The 13,598-nt window shown below is 41.3% G+C and overlaps 1 protein-coding gene across 1 annotated transcript in view; it reads left to right on the forward strand.

Annotated features, from left to right (window-relative positions):
- MARCO (macrophage receptor with collagenous structure) overlaps positions 1 to 13,598 on the forward strand; it is a 34,689-nt gene that overhangs the window by 1,897 nt on the left and 19,194 nt on the right. The window contains exons 2-3 of the mRNA XM_032426285.1: positions 11,853 to 11,954; positions 12,819 to 13,040. Of these exons, the coding sequence (XP_032282176.1) occupies positions 11,853 to 11,954; positions 12,819 to 13,040 (324 nt within the window). The remainder of the gene's footprint in view (positions 1 to 11,852; positions 11,955 to 12,818; positions 13,041 to 13,598) is intronic.

Consider the following 13,598-nt stretch of genomic DNA (forward strand, 5'->3'; position numbering starts at 1 on the left):
AAAAAAAAAAAAAAAAAAGAATAACTCTGAGGACAGAGAGAAGCGTGGCAGCAAGAGACAATAAGAGGCAGTGGTTATAAGGAAGGGAAAGAGAGAATGTTCTGGAAAGATATTAGAAGTCAAGTCAGTAGGACTATAATGGTGGGAAAAGGCAAGTGAGGTAGAGGCTAGCTTAAGGGGGAATTCTAGATTTCTGACTTGGGTTATGGATACCATTAACTAAAAATCTAACAAAAAACAAAACAGCTTGGTTAGAAGGAATATTTCTTTCTCTTTCTTTCTTTCTTTCTTTCTTTCTTTCTTTCTTTCTTTCTTTCTTTCTTTTTCTCTTTCTTTCTTCTTTCCTTCCTTCCTTCCTTCTTTCTTTTTTTTTTTTAAAGAATCTATTTATTTACTTGAGAGAGAGAAGGGGAGAGCATGGGGAGGGGGAAGAGCAGAGGAAGAGGGAGAAACAGACTCCCTGCTGAGCAGGGAGCCTGATATGGGGCTACATCCCAGGACCCTGAGAGCATGACCTGAGCCAAAGGCAGTCACTTAACCGACTGAGCCACCCAGGCGCTCTGGAAGGAACATTTTTCTAAACACCTTCACAACTTCCTGTCTTCTCATACAAAGATCTTGGAACATATGGAACTTTCTAGAAAATGCCATTATGAACAGTAATCACTGTGAGGTTCTGTAACATAGGGACGCCCTCAGGGCTTAACTGAAATGAATAAAACTACTTGCTTCAGCACTAAATGGCTTCAAGCATCTTCCTTTCTCTCCCCTCCCTTCCTCCCTCCTTTGTCCTAAGTCTGTTGAAGAATGCTTTCATTTTCTGAAGAGGCTCAACATACCACTGCTCTTGCTGCCCTGAAGGTCCAACAAAACTCTAGCTCTTTCCTCATGGACCAGCATCAGCTCCATCTTCTCCCTCAAGTGGAACATTTGGGCTTGAACAAGAGACTCTCCATTTGTCCCCGATGACAATATCCTGGGATGCACTCCTGTCCACCTTTTTGAAAATTATGAACATTTTTCTGTCTTGAGCCTTCTTGTCTCTCTCTTGATGTGTCTGGTTTCTCAGGAAGGAGATCTGTTAGCACATCAGGAAGCTCTTTCAGGTCTGTGGGATGTAATCTGTCTGGACCTCTCCCCCTGAGCCCTCAACTATTTCAGGCTTCACATCTCGCTTCTTGATATGTCCTCCCACCGATTTTGGTCTGAAGAACATTCTTCTTGACAGAGAGAACCCCCAAAAATACAGATAGAGAAGTTGTTGTTTGTTGTAATTTAACATTAAGCCCTGGCTCCCAGCTGTGGGTCTGGCTGTCTCTTCTTTTTGCTTGAAAGTTAATTTTAAGCATTCTCCTAATAGACCTTAACCCTAGAATCTATTCACGGTCATCCTTGTTGACGTGCTCACTGTCACTTCAGGTCCTTGCTCTGACTTTGTTTTTTTGTCATGTCACTACTTCTCAGCACCTTTTAGATGTCCGGTTTTACCCTAGAGTTATTTTTTTCTAAATTTTATTATGAAATAATTAGAGATTCACAGAAACAGGCAAAAAGACGTGTAGGGAAGTCTCTGTGACCCCCACCCAGTTTCTCCCAATGAGAACATCTTGCATAGCTATCGTACTCTGTCACAACCAAGAAATTGATATTGCTACAGTTTACAGAGCTTATCTCGATTTCATTAGTTTTATAGGCACTCATTTGTGTGTGTGAATACAGTTCTCTACAATTTTACCACATGCATATATTTGTGTAACCATCACCAATATCAAAATACCAAACTGTTCCTTCACCACACAACTCTCTCTTGCTGCCTTTATAGCCATACACACCCCTCCCTCCCCCACCAGCAATCACAGTCCCCCAACAACCACCAATCAGTCCCCCATTTCTATAATTTTGTTATGTAAAGAATGTTATCTAAATGGAAAAAGTACATAACTTTTTAAAGATTGGCTTTTTTTCACATAGCATGATTCCCTCCAAGTTGTTGTATCTATCAATAGTTCTTTTTATTAATGAGTATTTGCCATGAGTATTATTCCATGATATGAATGTACCATAGTTTGTTGAACCATGCACCCATTGAAAGACATTTGGGTTGTTGCCAGTTTGGGGCTATTTCAAATAAAGCCGCTATGATCATTTATGTAAAAGTTTTTGTATAAGCCTAAGTTCTCATTTCTCTAGGATAAATGCCCCAAAGTGCAATTGCTGGATTCTAAGTGTATGTTTGGTTTTATAAGAAGCAGCTGATCTATTTTTCCAGTGTGGTTGTGTCATTTACATTCCCACCAGTGATATTTACAACAGATTCAGCTTCTCTGAATCCTTGCCAGCAATTGGCATTATTACTATTTTTATTTTAGCTATTCCGATAAGTGTATGATTGTGATATCTTGTTGTAATTTTGATATGCATTTTCCTAACAGCTAATAATGTTGGATATCTTGTCATGTGCTTTTTTTCCCCATTTGTATATGAAATGCCCCTTCATGTCTTTTGCCAATGTTTTAATAGGTTCATTTGTTTTTCTGACTAGTGTTTAGAGCACTTTATCAATTCAAAATACAAGTCCTTTGCTGGATAGGTGGTTTGCAAATATTCTCTCCCAGTCTGTAACGGGTCTTTTCATCCTCTTAACAGGGTCTTTTTCAAAGCAAAAGCATTTAATCCTGTGGAGGCCCTACCTAGCAATTTTCCCTTTCATGGATTTTGCTTTTGGTGTCAAGTCTAAGAACTCTTCACCTGGCCTTAGGTCCAGTTTTTCTCTTATGTTTAATTCTAAAAGTATTTTTCTCTTATGTTTAATTTTAAAGTTTTATAATTTTACATTTTACAATTAAGTCCATGGTTCATATATGTATTATATACATATACTTGTATGTATGTATATAATATATGTAATGTATATATATGTAATATACACATACAATATATATGTAATGTATATGTGTAATATATATGTACATATTTGTATATATAATGTATTATATATGTAGGAAATATGTACTATATGTATATAATATGTGTATATGTGTAATATATATGTATATAATATATGTGATGTGTGTAATATACATGTAATATATATGTAATGTGTATATATATTTATATTTATATATATAAACAGACAAACAAATCTTGACCTAAATTTCACTTAAGTCAAGATTGGTTTGTTTATTTATTTATTTTTTTGCCTATGGGTGTCCAGTTGCTCCAACACCATTTGCTGAAAAGGCTATGCTTCCTCCATGAAATTACTTTTGTAACTTGTAAAAAAAAAAAAAAAAACCCAGTTGGTTATATTAGTGTAAGACTATTTCTGTGTCCTTTATTCTGTTCTGTAACTCCATATGTCTATCCTTCCGCCCATCCCACACTGTCTTGATCACTGCGGGTCTCATGTGAGCCTAAACATCAAGTTGTTATTCCTCACATTTTAATCATCATTTTCAGGATGATTTTAGCCATTCCGTGGCTTGTACCTTTCCATGTAAATTTTAGCATGAGCTTATCAATACCTACAGAAAACCTTGCTGGGATTTTGTCAGAGCTGTGTTATACCTCCAGATCAGTTTCAGAGAACTGACATCTTACTATGTTTAGTCCTACAATCTGTGAACACAATGCGCCTCCACATTGATTTAGGTCTCTGTTTGTGTTTTTTGGTTTTGTTTTTTAATCAGTGTTTTACAATTTTCAGCATACAGATCCTATATACATTTTATTACCTTCATATCTAAATACTTCATTTCCTTCGGAGTGACTGTAAATGCCATTATGTTTTAATTGCGATTTCCACTTATTTGCCAGTAGTATATGTGACTAAGAGAGTGAGAACAGGCTTCCTTGCTTCCTTCCCAATCTTCGGAGGAAATGATTCTCTGTCACCAGTATGTATCATATTAGCTTTAGATATTTCTTAGATGCTCCCTTTTTTAAAGATTTTATTCATTTATTTATTCAAGAGAAAGAGAGAGAGTGAGTGGGAAGAGGAGCAGAGGGAGAGGGACAAGCAGACTCCATGCGAGCACAGAGCCCAACACGAGGCTCGATCCCGTGACCCTAGCCGAAATTAAGAGTCGGGCGCTCAACCGACTCAGCAACACAGGCACCCCGATGCTCCTTTTTGTTAAGTTAAGGAAATTCTCTTTTATTTCTAGTTTGCTGAGAGTTTTTATTATGAATTTATTATTTATTATGAGAGTTAGAATTATGAATTTTAATTATGAGAGTTTTATTATGAATTTGATTTTGTCAAGTGCTTTTTCTGCATCAGTTATATGGTTATCTGATTTTTCTTCTTTAGCTCGTTGATATGGTGGATCATATTGATTGATTTCTGGGTATTGAACCAGACTTGTATACCTGGAAATTCCATTTAGTCATGGTATATAAACTCTTTTTATACATTGCTTGATATGGTTTACTAATATTTTGTCGAGGATTTTTGTGTCAAATTTCATGAAAGATATTGATCTTCAGTTTTCTTCTTTTGCACTGTCTTTGGTTTTCATTTCAAGGTCATCCTGACCTCCTAAAATGAGTTAGGAAGTGTTTTCTACTCTTCCATTATCTATAAGAGAGTGTGTAAAACTGGTGTTAATTCTCCTAAAGGTTTGATAGAAGACTCCATTAAAATTATCTGGGTCTGGATATTTCTTTTTCAGGAGATTTTTAAGTACAAATTCAGTTTATTTAATAGATGTAGATAATCATATTATCTATTTAATATTGGTTGAGTCTCCGCAATTTGTAATTTTGGAGAAATCAGTTCATTTCTTCTAAGTTGTGAGCATGAGGTCGGTGATAGGATCTTTTTATTTTCTTGCTAAGGGCTGCAGGATCTGTAGTAACAGCAACCGTTTCATTCCTGATATTGGTGATTTGTGTCTTTCTTTTTCTCTTCATCAGTCTTGCCAGAACTTTATCAATTTTATTGACTTTATTCAAGGAATCAGCATTTTGTTCTACTGATCTTCTCTTTTGTTTTCCTATTTTAAATCTCATTGATCTCTGATCTCTATTACTTTGTTTTTTGTTTTGTTTTGTTTTGTTTTTCTGGTTGCTGAGGGTTTATTTTGCTCTTCTCTTCCAGTTCCTTAAGCTAGGAACCTACTTTATCAGCTTGAGACCATTTCTCATTTGTAATGTGAACCTCTAGTGCTGCTATAAATTTCCCTCCCAGTACTACTTAAGCTGAATCCAATAATTTGATATGTTCTATTCTCACTTTCAATCAGCTCTATTTTTAGAAATTTTTATTTAAGACTTTATAGCCCATGCACTATTTAATTTTTGAAAAAATTTCCAAGTGTTTGGACGTTTTCCTGTTGTCTAACTGTTACTGATTTATATTTTGATTCCATTGTCAAGAAACATACTCTATGCAACTTCATTTCGTTTCCATTTTGTTAGGGTTTGTTTTATGACCCATGATATGGTCTGTCTTGGTGAATATCCTAAATGTACATGGAAAGAATGTGTATTCTGCTGTTGTTTCATGGAGTATTCTATAACTGTTCATTAGATCTTGTTGGTTTATGGTGTTGTTCATTTCTTCTGTATCTTTGCTGATTTCTGAGAGTGGGGTGTTAAAGTCCACAATATAATTATGGATATATTGATTTCTCCTTTCAGTTATATCAGTTTTTGCTTCATGCAAATAGAAGCTCTGTTTTTGGTTTCTTGGAGATTGCATAGAGTGGAAGCATGCTTTTTAATCTACTTTTGCCACACTATCTGCCTTCTAATTGGTATATTTAAACCATTTACATTAAAGTAATTATTGATGTGTTAGGGCTTAAGTCTGCCACATCATTATGGATTTTCTCTTTGTCTCTCTGTTTCCCATTACCAGCTTTTCTTTTCTTACTTTCCTATGGGTTACTTGAACATGTTTTAGAATTCCATTTTGATTTATTTACAGTTTTTTGTTTGTTTTTTAGTTCATCATTTGAAATAGTTTTTTTACTTTTTTTCTGGGCATTACAATATACATGTATAATTTATCACAGTCTACCAACATCAACATTCTACCACTTTGAGTCAAGTTTTGAAAACTAATTTCCATTTATGTCTTTTGAGCCTTTCCATTTTTGAAATGTAATTGTCTTAAACATTTCCTCTACATGCACTATGTATCACTTAATTATTTTTGTTTCAACCATTAAATATGATTTTTAGGGGTGCCTGGATGGCTCAGTCAGTTAAGTGTCTGCCTTCGGCTCAGGTCATGATCTCAAGGTCCTGGGATGGAGCCCCATGTCGGGCTCCACGCTTAGCAGGGAGTCTGCTTCTCCCTCTGCCCCTCCCTCTGCTCGTGCTCTTTCTCTCTCTCGCTCTCGCTCAAATAAATAAATAAATAAAATCTTTTAAAAAATGTGATTTTAAAAAATCATGAGGGGGATGGTCTAAACATATCTACATTTTTACCCATTCTTTTTTCTTGTTCTTTCCTTTCGGAAATGCCATGCCTTCCGCTATTATCTTTTCCCTTCTGTTTGAAGAACTTCCTTCAGCCATTCTTTTTTTTTTTTTAAGATTTTATTTTTAAGTAATCTCTACACCCAACCTGTGGCTTGAACTCATGACCCTGAGATCAAGAGTTGTATGTCTATTGGCTGAGCCAGCCAGGTGCCCCCCTTTAGCCATTTTTCAAGGTAGACCTACTAGCAATAACTTCGTTTAGTCTTCCTTCATCTGAGAATCTCTTTATTTCCCATTAATTCTCTCTTTTTTTTTTTAAAGATTTTATTTATTTATTTGACAGAGAGAGAGACACAGCGAGAGAGGGAACACAAGCAGGGGGAGTGGGAGAGGGAGAAGCAGGCTTCCCGCGGAGCAGGGATCCCGATGCAGGTCTCGATCCCAGGACCCTGGGATCATGACCTGAGCTGAAGGCAGATGCTTAATGACTGAGCCACCCAGGCACCCCAATTTCCCATTCATTCTTAAGGGATATTTTCACTAGCTACAGTTGATAATTCATTTCTTTGAGCACATGAAAAGTGTCATGTCACTTCCAATTTCAGATGAGAAATCTTCTGTCATTCAAATTGGTATGTCTATAGGTAATGGGTTATTTTTCTGTTGGCTGCTTTCAAGATTTTTTCTTTTTCTTTAGATTTTTAATCTTCTTGGTATATAGGGCCTTTTTTTTGGATTTTTAACTCATGATGTGTCTTGTTATTGATTGCTTGAATTTATCATGTTTGGGGTTTGCTCAAGTTCTTGAATTTGTAGGTTTGTGACTTTCACCAAATTTGAAAAGTTTTCAGCCACCATTATTTCTTTAAAGATTTTTTTTCAGCTTCACACTCTTTCTGGGACTTTAAGGATATGAATATTATGTGTTTTGTTATTGATACATAGATCTCTGAGTCTCTGTTCATTTTTTTTTAGTCAGTTTTTTCTGTTTTTCAGAAAGGGTAATTTCTATTGTTCTATCCTTTAGTTCATTGATTCTCTCCCTTATCACTTTTATTGCACTATTGAGCCCATCTAGTGAGATTTTTTTTAACTGGAGCTTTTAAGTCCTACAATTTCCATTTGGTTCTTCTCTATATTCTCTATTTTTTTGTAGATTAAAAAATTTTTTTGCTTCAAGAGTATCTGTAATTGCTCATTAAAGCATTTTTGTTATGCCTGCTTTAAAATCTTTATTGAATAATTCCAATGTTTGTGTCATCTCTATATTGACACCTGTTGATTATCTTTTCTTTTTTTTTTTAATATTTATGTATTTATTTGAGAGAGACAGAGAGTGCAGGGAGGGGCAGAGGGAGAGGGAGAGAGAATCCTCAAGCAAACTCCCTGCTGAGCATGGAGCCCGATGCGGGGTTCAATCCCAGGACACTGAGATCATGACCTGAGCTGAAATCAAGAGCCAGCCGCTTAACTGACCGAGACACACAGGCGCCCTGTTGATTGTCTTTTCTCATTCAAGTTGTAATTTTCTCTGTTCTTGGTATGATGAGTGATTTTCCATCGTATTGTGGACATTTTGTATAGTATGTTAGGACACTCTAGATCTTGTTTAAATTTTCTATTTTAAATCATACTGTTTAGGTTTATCACATAAATTCTGGCCCACTTTTGTGGGCTGTGGTTCCAATAACAACTTAGTTTTCAGAGCCTTGACTGTTCTATTCTGGTCTGCTTTGTTTACCTGATGTTACTGGTATTCTTCCTTGCTCCCTGTTGGTGCTGCTTGCAAAGACAGAAGGTACTTTTTCAGACTGCCCAGTGACCCTGGGTCAGGGGTGGGAGATGTCAAGCCAACAGGGCAGCGACCACTTTGCTGGGCCTGCTCACCAGCAGCCCTGTGCCGGGGGCTAGGAGAGGGGACTTCTGCCCGCACCAAGCCACCTTCTGCCCCTGGGCGAAGGGCTGGGAAATGGTAGGCCTGGAGACCCTAGAATTTGTATACAGACTGTTTTTCTTCACTGAGATCTTTTATGGAATTGAAATTTTATTTCCCTCTGGAGCCACATTTTCACTGTAAGTCAGACAATAGAGCTGTCATATTTCTGAAAACTGCTTTCCTAAAATCTTCACCTGGACTCACCAGAGTTTACTCCAGGGATGCTCATTCTAGTTTACTGGAAGTGTCATTCATTCTCTCATCTCAGAAACTCTTCCTCATTGGTGAAATCCACATTGGAGTTGATGTTCCTTTGCAGTTTTTCTACCCTCTTAGAAATCAGCATAGAGGGTAAAGAATTTATCAGACTTTCTGTTTTGTAAGCAAGTTAGTTAAATGCCCACAGATTCAAAGTTCCCAGTTTCTACTTTGCCTCTGTTACATAAAAGCTCTACTTAAGGGCACCTGGGTGGCTCAGTTGGTTAAGCGACTGCCTTCGGCTCAGGTCATGATCCTGGAGTCCCGGGATCGAGTCCCACATCGGGCTCCCTACTCAGCAGGGAGTCTGCTTCTCCCTCTGACCCTCCCCCCTCTCATGCTGTCTCTATCTCATTCTCTCTCTCAAATAAATAAATAAAATCTTAAAAAAAAAAAAAAAAAAGCTCTACTTAAAAGAGCATTCTGGGCCTGAGTGGACACCCCCGAACTATTCCCATCCATACTACCATGTTTGTTTTTCCTCTCACTATCGTCACTCAAATGCCTTCCATTTTTCCTATCATCCGGTTTGAAACTATCTATATTTTCCATGCTGGCCCTATAACATCTGTGCCTCTGAACACACTATCTTTCTATTCCCATCATTTCCTTAAGTTTAGTGCTGTCTATGAGATCGTATTCATCGTCCACCATCTTCTGTTAAATATGAGGCTTCCCTTGTATGTTACCCATCCTTGCCATTATCATATGCTTGCCTGAGGTCTGAAGTTGCATTTCCAATGCTTTTCCAACACTTCTAAACTGACACTGTTACTCTGCACGTGTTCAGGACCCAAACCTCTGCAGCCACTCATCCATCCATTCATTCATCATCTTTCCGGCTCATGTTGTGTGGTTGATACCGTGTTGGTGCTGGACGGCACCCCTAGAAGCTTCCGGAACATAGAGGGGGCGGGGAGGAGGGAAACTGAGACATAAACAGACACAGTTCAGGATGATGGATGCCATATCAGGTGGAAACAGAGCGATGTGGGGAAGCAGAGCAGGGTTCCACCTAACCCAGGGGAGTCAGAGAATGTATCTTGGAGCAGGAGAAGCTCCACTGTGCTCCCAAAGGATGAGAAGGAATTAGTTGTGTAGGGGGGAGGAAGCAGGGTTGTATTTTCAGAGAAATACATGACCTGGAGTGAGAAGGGTGTAACGATGAGTGGTCTGGCCTGCGTGTGGCTCAGGGTCCACGTGGGGTGTGGTGTGAAGGTGCCGGCACAGGAGGACCGGTGGGCAGAGGTCTTCCTGTTTGTCCCAAGGACCGTGAACAGCCACTGGAGCACTGAAGGCAGGGAACTGACTTGGCCAGGCTGTGTGTTAGAGAGTTCACTCGGACTGCTGTGTGGGGCCCCAATTTGGGAGATGCAGTGCAGGGGAGACTGTGCTAGACTAAGCATACCCAAGTGCCACTAACTAAAATACCACCCAACCAAGAAATCATTCCTCTTGCTGCTGCTGAAGCCATCTTGAGACCACCATGCTTTAGACGATGCTAAAGCAGGGGTTTCTGCTCTGCAGGTGGCTGGAAGCAATATCAGCAGAATAATGAAGGTTCCACAAGCGATAGAAAACAGACTCAAGGTTCATACACATCTATGATGACTCAACTGAAAACCCACCATCAGCTACCACAAAGCAAAAAAAAATATGTTCACGAGCCCCCACTCCCTCCCCTGGGATGCCCACCTATGATCCCTTTGCCCTTCACATCTGCCCTTGGGGCGCATTTCAGCCTCATTTTTCCAAGGGCAACTGTCTGTGTAGGCTAGTGAGGCAAGCTCAGGCCTTGGGGTTAGATGGACCCAGGGGCATGTGCTTGTTGTGTTGCCCTAACTTCTCTGAACCCCAAGTCTGTATAAGAGGATGATCACACCTACCTTGCAGGATCGCCAAAAGCATTATAGATGATATCAGACAATGCCCAGCACAGAGTAGGTGCTCTGTCAGTATGAGTGGTGGGAAGCACAGGGCCTTCTGCAGGCTGGCTCTGCCTCCCTTTGTATGCCCCAAAATGGGGGGGCAGCTGGCGTGAGGGAAGACTGGTGTTGGAGCCACGGTGGCCTCTTTTGTAATGCCCCACACTGGAAAAAGCTTGCCAACAGGGAAATGTCTGCATGAATTGCGGGTCTTGTCTTTAAGGGATATTAGGCAGCTATTAAAAGAAGAGTTAAGAGGCACCCGGGTGGCTTAGTCGGTTAAGCGTCTGCCTTCAGCTCAGGTTATGATCTCGGGGTCCTGGGATCGAGCCCCATGTCGGGCTCTCTGCTCAGTGGGAGCCTGCTTCTCTCTCTCCCTGCCACTCCCCCGCTTGTGCTCTCCCTCTATCAAATAAATAAATAAAATCTTAAAAAACGAAGAGTTAAATCTTTCTCAACAAAACAACAACAAACAAACAAAAAACTAGAGGAATGTCCATGGGAAATCATTCATTGCAGAAAACAATGTGCTATATTATATATAATATGATATCATTTGCGTAAAATCAAAAGAAAAAAAGCCATGTCTGTCTAGCAGTGTCCGGGTTTATCAGTTTCCACGAGCAAGCAGGCTAGGAGGAAGGCCACACCCCAGGATGCCCACAAAGCTTATGTCAGCAGGTTAGGACGCCAGGGAACTGAGGTCCCCTGAAGTCCCTGATTACAAGATTATTAACCCTTGTAATGCTCTCTATGTTGTTTGATAAATTATATTAAGCATGTTTTATTTGTGTAATTAAATAATCTAAAGAAAAAAGAAAACAAAAGCCCAAATCTGAGTTCCAGATCTGCGTCTCATCACCTAATAGGTATTTCAACTTCTCCAAACCTCACTCAGAGTTGATAAAGTGGCAACAATCATGCTCCTCCCAAAGTTTTGAAACTTAAGTACGTTAATTCATTAATTCACTTGATAAACATCTCTTGAGAGCCCTCTATCACCAGGCACTGTGCTGGGGCTTCGGGCTGCACCTGGTTTAAGGACTGCACTCTGTCACCTGATGATGTGGGGCCCAGGAGTTTGCCCAGCCACACCAATAAGTGACCGACAATGGCAATTCTTGGCTTGTGGGAGAAGGGGGGCCAGGGGGAGGATTTGGGGGTAGTGGGACTTTGTGTCTTTACCCTTGGCCTTCCCGGGGGAGCCGTCTGCTCACACAGAGCGGGGATTCCGACACAGGTTGGGGCCCCCTGGTCTCTGCCTCCTACAACAGCCACCTCACACCGAGGTTGTGTTTCAGATCCAAACCCCAAGAAGAGAAAGGGGGTGAACTGCTTCATGGTCATGGTGGCCATCTACCTGATTCTGCTCACCGCAGGTGCTGGGTTGCTGGTGGTGAAAGGTAAAGCGGTCTGGTCCCGTCTGGTGCCTCCTGAGGTGACACAGGGTTCAGGTTGAGTGGAAAGCCCTGGGGTCACTGCTGCCCACCTGCTGAGAAGGGGTTCTTAGTCCCTGGGTAGCCAGGTAGCCACATTGATGGGGCTCGGTGGGAGGGAAGTGGACAGGGGAATGTATGTGTGTGTGTGTGTGTGTGTGTGTGTGTGACACAGAGAGAGAGAGACATAGAGACAGATCGAGAGAGAGATAGAGAAAGCACATTCGAGCCTACGTGCATGAGAGCAGTGAACAATGCAATAATTTCACATGGGTCTGCTGTGTGCGTCTTCTATCAAGTCTCCCCAGTGTTTGAGCGGGAAGGGGCTTTATTGATCAGAGAGTTCATGTTAACATGATTTTACTTAAAAAGTGTTCCTGGTCCAAATGTCAAGGTCATGAAGCAATTCCATCTGCAGACACTGAACTCACCCAAGAACATCGTGTGCCCAGCTGTCATAAACATATGTCACACGTATATTCAGGCCACATGTGATTACATCAGACCAACATATTGGTCATCATATGTTCATGCCCAGAGCATGCAGGAAGGCGAAGTTTGATCATGATGCTGTGAGTGCATCCCTAGGCCATGCGGGAATAGTCTATGAACATGTAATGTCATGCTTAAGTGTGAAGTGCCCATGTGCAGGATATAGAAAGAGCTCTGTGCTCACACTAGGTCCTCATGGCACATGAAATGTGTGTTCAGTATCCAGGACCCACAGAAGTTATGCGCATATGACACAAGAACGTCAGGGATGTGCTCAAATGCCTGGGATTTTAATGAGGTCCCTAAAAGAAGGCTGTGGGGTGGGGGTGGGGTGTCCAGTTCTGAATCTGCAGGAGCGGCTCTGGGCCCTGGAGACTCACTTCACCAATGGAACACTGGCTGCCGAGGATGGCCTGTCCTTCTCTTTGCTCCAGTCAATGCCCATCCCACACCTCCCTGGGGGCACACTGGGGCTGCAGGTCCTGCAGGCCCAGATCACCCAGGTCCGCACCAGGCAGGAGCACCTGCTACGGAAGGTGGACAACTTCACTCGGAGCCCAGGTTTGGCCCCCTCCCCTCTGCACCAGGACTCCTCAGGGGATAGAAAGGAGGCACTGCTGGTTCATGGGAAAGGGGATCCTTGGACTGGAATCCGAACCCTCTTCCATAGTGAGGGGAACATTCCAGAACCTTGGGGCCCAAGGAAATTGGTGAGAGCCATATGGAGTAAGCATGAGATGGCTCTATAATGTTTGGGAGGATGGGTAAAACAGAGCTTGGAGCAAGTCCCAGGACCACTCCCATGTAGCCAACTAATACTGGCCCATGGCTGGAGAGAGAGTAACGGCAGGCACCAAGAGGTCTGGGCCACGTGGGGACCTCAGAGGAACAGAGCAGTGGGCTTGCTGGGGAAGTGTGACGGCTTGGAAGATAGGGCCCAGGGCAGAAGAAAATGGAGCCCAAAGTGGAGATGCCAGGGGTCCCCCTCCCCTCGGTTTTCTCGGGGCCTGAGACTGGGCCACGTGAGGTGGTCCTACCACTACACCCACCACTCTCTTATGCTGTGCCAGAACAGGAGAGCTGATTTGGGCAAAAGCAGCTGCTAGGTGTGTCCTCACT

This window comes from Phoca vitulina, unplaced genomic scaffold, assembly GCF_004348235.1.
Source record: "Phoca vitulina isolate PV1807 unplaced genomic scaffold, GSC_HSeal_1.0 scaffold1, whole genome shotgun sequence".
Classification (NCBI taxonomy): domain Eukaryota; kingdom Metazoa; phylum Chordata; class Mammalia; order Carnivora; family Phocidae; genus Phoca; species Phoca vitulina.